We start from the raw sequence: 8,851 nt of genomic DNA on the forward strand, positions 1-8,851 counted from the left end.
TAAAATGGTGAGTTGATTTGCTTAAAGTTCACTTAAATAATAGAACTGGGATCCAAACCCAGATGTGGCTTGCTCAGTTCCTAAACTCTTATCACTGCAACGTGTCATGTCATTTTGACACATCACCAGTCAAGATATAGGGGAATGAATTTCTGCAATGTCAAAGAGCGACATAAAGACCACTAGAACTAAAAACAGACCAACACACAAAGTTGCATTTATTTGCTTGTCAAGAAAGGGAAAGCTATTCACTCAAGAGACGGGGTCAGGGAAGATCTACTGTGGAGGCAGAGAAGCTGGATGTAGAGGCAAAGGGATGTGTTATTCCATGTTATGAGGGCTTCTGGCTTTAGGGACCAAATGGATTTGTGGGGGAGGAGTGGAGGGGCAGGAAAATCCTTCTTTCAATTGACCATTATTCTGGCTAATGCCACAAAAACACTGTTTTTGAAGAGATATGAGATAAACTATAATAAATCTTTGTCAAGATCAAAGTCTTGTAGCAGTCACTTTGGTATGTATGTACTTGGGACTGGTTAATTTTTCTTTAAAAAAAGTCATCCTACTATTCATCCTACTATTCATTCATTTATTCAAGCAACATTCATTACATCAACAGTCAGGTACATTTCAAATAATATGCTAGTTGCTGGAAGTATGGGAAAGAAGACACAGTCCCAATCCTTAGGGAGTTTACCATTTGCTACACAGATTTCTGAACAGAATAACAACAAAAAAGAAAGTCTGCTAAACCTAAGTGCATACAAGGACACGGATAAACTAAGTCTTACCCACTGCTGAAGTGAGTGTAAATTGATCCGAACAGGTTAGAATGTAATTAGGCCACAAGTTGTGCTGGTCACCAAATATCTGTGTTCCTAATGTGTCCCAACTCCCCCTTGCAGGAAGACCAGGTAACATGTTTGGGCCAATGTGGGAGGGTTGTGATAACATATTACAAGAAAGGTGAGCACCGGCAAGATCAACTTATTTGTAAAAAGAAATAAACAGGAATAATACAAAAGAGTCAGAAATTTGGACTTCTTACTATGAAAAAAAATGACTGCTTTGAGTCCAGAGATGTAAGAGATGAGATTATAAAAACTCTGTAACTTGACTGACCGTGTGAAAATAAAGAGTAAGTTACAGGTGTGGCCTTTCCACCAAAGCCCCATTGCCTCCAGGAAACTGTCTTTGAATTGAAGATTAGAGCTGGGCTGTGGGAATGAGAAAGCAAAGAAAAAGATCTGAGAGCATCTCTAAGCAAACAGTGGGCACCTGGAAGTGACGGGAAGCAAATGGAGTGGACATCTAATGAGTTTTGAGGGGACTTTTACTGCCAAGGAAATTGGAAACCTAAGGCAAGAAAATCCATTGCTGTTCAAAACCTTGAACCATCCTTGGACCCCTGAACTTCAATGAAGAGGTGCAGGAAGGAAGCTGAGAAAACGCGTATCCCCCAAGGAAGCATGTTCTGGGAAGCCCACGTGTCCAAGTGCAGAATAAAGGAGGGCCAAGCCAGTGACGAGGACAATGAACAAGAGGGTTCCATTCAGATGCAGAATCAGTACTTAAACCGAGCACTTCACCTGGATGCTTCCTATGGACCCTTACAGTGTCTTCTGCAGGCCTTCAAAACGCTGCAGAGCAAGGGCCGCTATGTGTATGTTCTATTCTCACCTTTTTTTTTTAATTATGTATTTTATTTATTTATTTTTGGCTGTGTTTTGTCTTTGTTGCTGCACTTGGGCTTTCTCTGGTTGCGAAGAGCAGGGGCTACTCTTCACTGTGGTGCGCAGGCTTCTCATTGCGGTGGCTTCTCTTGTTGTGGAGCACGGGCTCTAGGCGTGTGGGCTTCAGTAGTTGTGGCTCGCAGGCTCAGTAGTTGAGGCACACGGGCTTAGTTGCTCCACGGCATGTGGGATCTTCTGTGACTAGAGCTCGAACCCGTGTTGCCTGCACTGGCAGGCAGATTCTTAACCACTGCGCCACCAGGGAAGCCCTATTCTCACCTTTTCTGTATGAAAACACACTTGTACATTTATTGCAATTATTTCTGGTTATCAGCAGATGGAGACACTACAGGGTATCCCCCAATGATCGTGGACTCTGAGCTGGACTCAGGGACTGGGTGGGAAGTTGTGTCCCTTAGAGAGTTTGGGAGTATCTCCATGCCAGGGAGGAAGTGAGCACAAAGATGCTATTACTCAGAGTGTGGATTGTGACATAAACATTTCCCTGTTGCAACATCAGTAAGATGTAAGCTTTATTACAGCTATATATATTATACATGCCAGCAGGTATTAGGATTAACTTGTTACTGCAGCAAAACCTAACCTGATCTACCATAAAGGTTGACCCTAGGGAAGTCCCTGGTGGTCCAGTGGTTAGTACTCCACACTTACACTGCCAAGAGCCCGGGTTCTATCCCTGGTCAGGGCATGAAGATCCCATTATCTGCGTGGCTGGCCAAAAGAAAAAAAAGTCTGACCCTAAAGAAGAAACTCATGTACATGTACCCAAGGAGATTTCTCTCCCTCTCTCTCATTTGGTCTGTCCATTATCTATCTATCATCTATCTATCTATCATCTATCTATCTATCTATCTATCTATCTATCTATCTATCTATCATCTATCTATCTCTATCTATCATCTGAATACCTATCTATCAGTGGTCACTGTATAACTGTGATAGTGGAAAATGGAAGCAACTTAATGGTTCCTGAGTAGGGTAGTAATGGTCCTGGTGATGAAGTCTTTCAATGGAACACTATACAGCAGTTAAAAGAAATAGAGCTACATATGTTAACATTGCTAAATATAAAAAATATAATGTTAGGTGAAAAAAGCAAGTTTCAAGAGGATACATACATCGTGGTATCATTAATTAAATATAAAATTAAACAAATAAACAATCATTAAATAAGATTAAACAAACATATAATTAAACACACATTGGTATGAAGCTCACTAATTCTAGGATGCTGATTAGCTGTGGGGAAGAAAAGAGAAGGCATAGCTAGCTTTAATGGTTTAGTATATCTGTAATGTTTCCTTTCTTTTAAAAAAGAAAAATTTGAAGCAGATATTCCTAGATACATTCCTAATGTATGTTTAATATTGATAGTGGATTCACAAGTATTGATTATATTATTTTCTATACATTGCTGTACAATTATTATGCTAGCACCTAACACGTATTCAACACTCACTGTATACTAGACACTAGTCTATGCGCTTTACGTGTGTTCATTTAATTCTCACATGACCCCATGTGGTAGATTACAGTTATCATTCTCATTTTATAGGTGAGGAATTGCTTATTTAAAATGTTTCACAATTTAAATATATTTTATAAAACGATGAGTGGAATAGCTCCGTTATGGGGCTCTGGTGTAAGTATTTGTAAATGGTGTAAGGAGAGTAAAAAGATGGACCCAAAGGATTCATGAGCATTATCCATGGGAGAGAGGGGTCAGAAAGGCCTGATGGCCTTTTTGAGTCCTTTGTTACCAAGAAGTTACCAGGAAGAGTACTGCTCTCCCAGCCTCTTCCTGCCCCCAGTCCTGCAGCCACGATCTGGTACTCAGGATGGAGTGAGAGAGAAGCGGCCCTCACAAGCTCACACCTTCCCCTGTGGAAGATCGTGAGCTGTCGTGGCCCTCAGCTGGGCTGCCCTGGGAGAAGGATGATGTGGTAAAGTCACACTTCTCCTCTTACCCACGTGAGTGCATCCAAACTTGTATTTTTTGCTCCAAAGTTGTGCAGGACCTTCTCCTCTGGAAACCTGGACTTCACAAGGCTCCCTTGACTGTAGGTGATTGTCTAAGACAGCGTTTTTCAAGGGCTCCCACGGCTGAGAGGGGCTGGCGCTGGTTCATGGGCCCCAGCAGGGTACACACCTAGGACCAAGGTCTACCTGCCTATCACCAGAGGCATGCGTGGGTGAGGCTGTCCCTGGGTCCCTTGACATATGGTGCTGGATCCCACAGCTTCCACAGAGGCACCTTTGTCTATGGATGGACCATGACTTGTTGTTGTGGAGTCGGAGGGGGGAGAATGAGGGACACATTATTCAACAATGTTGTTGACGTCACTCCCTGAACACTGGGCTGTATCGCAAATCTCACAGCATTTTGGAAAGAGTCTATTGGGTGACATAGATTTATTTATTTATTTATTTATTATTGGCGTATAATCGCTTTGCAATGTTGTGTTAGTTTCTGCTGCACAGCAAAGTGAATCAACCCTACGCATACACACATCCCCTCCCTCTTAGACCTCCCTCCCCGCCCCCCATCCCACCCATCTAGGCCATCACAGAGCACCGTTGAGCTCCCTGTGCTATACATATACAGCAGGTTCCCATTAGCTATCTGTTTTACACACGGTAGTGTATTTATGACATAGATTTATTTAGATAAACCTTTAACTGTCCAAGTCCCAACTGTTAGGCTATAAGAAGAAAGTGCAAGGTCTCCAGGGGCTTGGTGGTGCCAGGAGGGTCCATCAGAGATGCTGCAGGAATGCTTGGCTTTGAAAGAGAATGAGAATCATAGTAGAGAGAAGCCAGAGTCATAACACAGATGTCTTAAGCATTAAGTTTGAAGTGAGGAAGGAACAGGAGAATCAATTGCTTTCTGTGATGAAAGTGGCCACTGGAGTCCAAGGGAGTGGATGGGGGGTATCCCAAGGGTGAGCAGGGCGTGCTGGCATTCGTGAATAAGGGCCATGGGCCATGCTTTCTCTTCTACACGCGAAAGCCACGTTCCCCAGTCCTCTCTCTCCTACAGGTCACCCAACAGGCAAGCTTCAAATTCCTGCGTGTGGCTTCTGCTTATAGACAGGGCATCTCAGCCTGTGGCACTCCCCACGTGTTTCTGGGAGCAGGAGAAGGTGTCTCACGTCTGTTTCTGAGAGGATTCCCTTCTGGTAGGCACTTTACCAGGCACTGTGTCTCCCACTGAGCTCTCCTTTCCCCCGCAGCCAGCACACCACAGCCCTCATGCAACGCGAGTTTGCATGGCCAAAGGGAGCAAGGAAGCACATCTCCAGCATGCTTTATGCTCTGTGCAATAGAAACATCCGCACAGGATTGCTTTCGTGCCTTCACCACGTGAGGTGGTAAAACCTTCTAGGCAAAACATATTCACTATTTACATTTCCATACACGGTATGGAAATGTAGACTACAGTCTGCTCATGGGTCTAACTTGCATATTGGAATTAACATGAATCTTGGCTTTTAATCTTGTCTGTGTAGTTTTAAACCTTTATCTTGATTGTAGAGATAATACTACACATGCTATCATCCCAGGGATCTATCTCCCAAAGATACTCATAATATTGACTCAAGGGATGGTCTTCTGGATGTCCTTCTATGTATACTTGTGTTTGGTGCATATATATATTCATATAACAGGCTTGTGCACTTATATTAATAATTAATGATAAATTAATTGTAACTATAAATTAATAAGTGCATACATATTTTAACAAAGCTGGATCAACTTATAATAGCTTTGAAACTTGTCCTTATTTGACATTATACTAGTATCATCTTTTAAAATAAGAACATGAAAATCTGCTTTTTTGTTGAATGGCTACATCCTATTCTATGGTGTGGCTATATTTTAATTGATTTAACTATTCTCTCATGGATCACTGACTCTTAGCTTGTTCTCAAAATCTTTTTGCAATGGAATGGACATTTGCAACTGCCATGAACAACCTTTATTTGAGACGGTAGTTTTTTAAGATAAACTATTCAAAGTAGGATTTCTATGTAAAATGGTACATGCATTAATTTTTTTCTAGATTTGTTCAAATTGGTCCAAATCACGAAACTGTAATTTGGTTGTACCAAAATTAAACCCTCATCAACCATAGAATACCCATTTCACCTCTTTGTAACTAGCAGCTATTGGAGTTATTATTTCTAATTCAATCATTACTCACATTTATTTATTGAGGACATACTGTGTGCTGGGTGTTATCCTACATGATGGAGACACAGCTGTAGATGCCAAATACAAAGCCCCAGAGTCCTGGGCTCAGGAATCCCAGTTCTTGACCAGTTCTTGACCCGTTCCTCACAAGTAAATTGGTGAATATGTCAGATGGCAATTAGTGCTATGAGTGAAAGTAAAGCAGAGGAAAGGAGACAGGGTGTGTGGAGGATAGTGAGGACGATGCCATTTCACATAGAGCGGCGAGGGAAGGTCTCCCTCCTATCATTATATTGGAGCAGACACCCTAAAGAAGAGAGGTGAAATCATACAAGGGTCTGGTGGAAGCATTCCAGGCAGAAAGAGAGCACGTGCAAAGGCCCTGGAAACAGAAGGACGTGGGACTTCAAGGCACAGCAGGGGTGTACATCCAGTACTGCTCGTGCTATCGTCCCAAGAGTAGGCTCAGCAAGGAGGGAAATGCAGCAGAAAGGAGGACGCAAGGGAGAACGAGCAGGGAGAGATGCCCGGAGCTAGAGCAGGGCTTCTACTGTGAGGGCGACAGGCAGTCACTGGGGGTGAGAGTAGAGGGGAGAGGACCCGTCTGTCTCCTGCGTAAGGGGCTCGGACGGTGAGTTTTATGGGTCAGTCTGTCACGGCCACAGTGCCCAGGGATTTAATCAAATACCGTTGCGGTGTTAGTGTAAAGCTATGTGGTGGGTGGGGTTAACATCTACCATCAGTTGGCTTTAAGTAAAGGTAATCACCTTCCCTAATGCTGGTGGGCCTCACCCAATCAGTTGAAGGCCTTAAGGGCAAAAACTGAGGATTCCCTGTAACAAAGTTCTGCCTCAAGATGGCAGCATCTACTCCCACCTGTTTCCAATCTGCTGGCCTGTCCTATAGATTTCAAGCTTGCCAGCCTCCACATGGCATGAGCCAATTCCTTTAAAGATTCATTTTAACATGTATAGCCTATGGGTACCTTTCCCTGGAGAAGCATGGCTGATACAGGCCCCAGGGCAGAAACCTTCTACACAGGGACCCCACGAGGAGAATTTTCCAGGAATACAAGCAGGAGGTGATGCTGAGCCAGCCAGGAAACTTGGGAGTGGCGAGAAGTGGTCAGATGTGCTAGAACTGGGGGTAGAGGAAAGCAGATTTGAAGGGGAAGTGGCAGGATTTGCTGATGGTTTGGATCTAACGCTGGAGGGAGAGCAAGAAATCTAAGGCGACTTTAAGGCTTTTTGTCTGAGCAACAGACAGGAGCTGACTGGGGGAAGCATGGGTTTTGGGGAAAAGGAGAGAGTGGAGTGGGAGGGAATTATGAGTTTTTAGTTAATGTAAGATTCTTACTTGAGCTTTTTCTTTTCTTTTTTTCTTTTTTTTTTTTTTTGTGGTACGTGGGCCTCACACTGTTGTGGACTCTCCCGTTGTGGAGCACAGGCTCCGGACGTGCAGGCTCAGTGGCCATGGCTCATGGGCCCAGCCACTCCGTGGCATGTGGGATCTTCCGGGACCGGGGCACGAACCTGTGTCCCCTACATCGGCAGGCGGACTCTCAACCACTGTGCCACCAGGGAAGCCTTTACTTGAGCTTTTAAAAATAAATTTTATATGGCTATTTAATGTCTTCTTATTAACAAGATCAAGCATCTTAAAATATGCATGTTAGCTATTCTTTTCCCCCTTCTCTACATTTTTCCCATGTGGTAGATACTCAATAACTATTTTTCATTGCTTATTGGCTACCCATTTATGTCATGCCCATTTGTTTTATGGGTTTTTCATCTGAATTCTGTGTGACTTGGCACGTGGATCTTGTGTAGCATTCAGCAAGTACAAAGCATTGATTTGTGTCTGGAATAGCAGCAATTGAGACAATTGGACTTCAGTTTTTAAGTAATCATGGATTTATTCACCTGTCAGTTGTACACAGAGTGTATTCTATTAGTACTACTTTATTTAATTAAAACAGCAAGAAAGTTGACATTATTTTTTTAAGGCATGTGCCTGCTTGAGTGGGGTTCTGGAGTGTGTGGATGTGTATGTTTTCACTGTAAGGGATCAGGCTGGTTGCCCCACAGGTTTGTTGGAGCACAGCCAGCTCCATCTGGAATTTTGGGGGCCAACCTGTAAATAGGTAACAGCGTTCTGAAGGAGGAGGGGGCAACGCGCAAACTTCTCATGGTTCTCAGAGCTGATTAGAACCTCTCAAAAGCATCTGGAGAGCCCTTCTTTTAGGAAAATCACATTTTGTTCCCATTTTACAGATGAAAATACTGAGTCTTGGCTGTAGGTGGCTGGGGGCCCAGGCACCAAGATGGTCCATCAAGGTGAATCCACGTCCTTACCTGCTTGTGGAAATCAGGTCAGATGTATCACCGTGGAGGTCCGCACTGTGCCTTTCGTGGACAACAGATCTCGGCTTGGGCCGGTGACTCAGAGACCTTTCCCTCTGTCCTGAGCCACAGGACACCTCCATAGCCCCCACTTCTTCCATGAAACAGCAGCTTCAGTGTCTGCTACTGACCTTCATTCCCACTTGGCAGAAAACAATTTAAAAAAATGATACAAATGAACTTACTTACAAAACAAAAGCAGACTTACAGATATTGAAAACAGACTTACCATTACCAAAGGGGAAAAGTGTGTGGGGGGATATATCAGGAGTTTGGGATTAACATATACACACTATTATATATAAAATAGATAACCAACAAAGACCTACTGTAGAGCACAGGAAACTGTACTCAATATCTTGTAATAACCTATATGGGAAAATCATCTGAAAAAGAATGGATATATGTAAATATATGCCTCACGGAATCACTGTGCTGTACTCCTGAAACTGAAACAACATTGTAAATCAACTCTACGCCAATAACATTTAAAAAAACAAA

The 8,851-nt window shown here is 43.2% G+C and overlaps 1 protein-coding gene across 1 annotated transcript in view; it reads left to right on the forward strand.

Annotated features, from left to right (window-relative positions):
• Window positions 1-7,178, forward strand: part of LOC309810926 (uncharacterized protein C6orf118) — a gene marked incomplete at both ends in the record, with an annotated part of 31,037 nt that extends 23,859 nt beyond the window's left edge. Inside the window, 3 exons of the mRNA XM_082633249.1 lie at window positions 1,425-1,663; window positions 3,519-3,647; window positions 6,923-7,178. Of these exons, the coding sequence (XP_082489375.1) occupies window positions 1,425-1,663; window positions 3,519-3,647; window positions 6,923-7,178 (624 nt within the window). The remainder of the gene's footprint in view (window positions 1-1,424; window positions 1,664-3,518; window positions 3,648-6,922) is intronic.
• Between the last annotated feature and the right edge of the window lie 1,673 nt (window positions 7,179-8,851).

This window comes from Mesoplodon mirus, assembly GCF_964341445.2.
Source record: "Mesoplodon mirus genome assembly, chromosome: 10".
NCBI classification, from domain to species: domain Eukaryota; kingdom Metazoa; phylum Chordata; class Mammalia; order Artiodactyla; family Ziphiidae; genus Mesoplodon; species Mesoplodon mirus.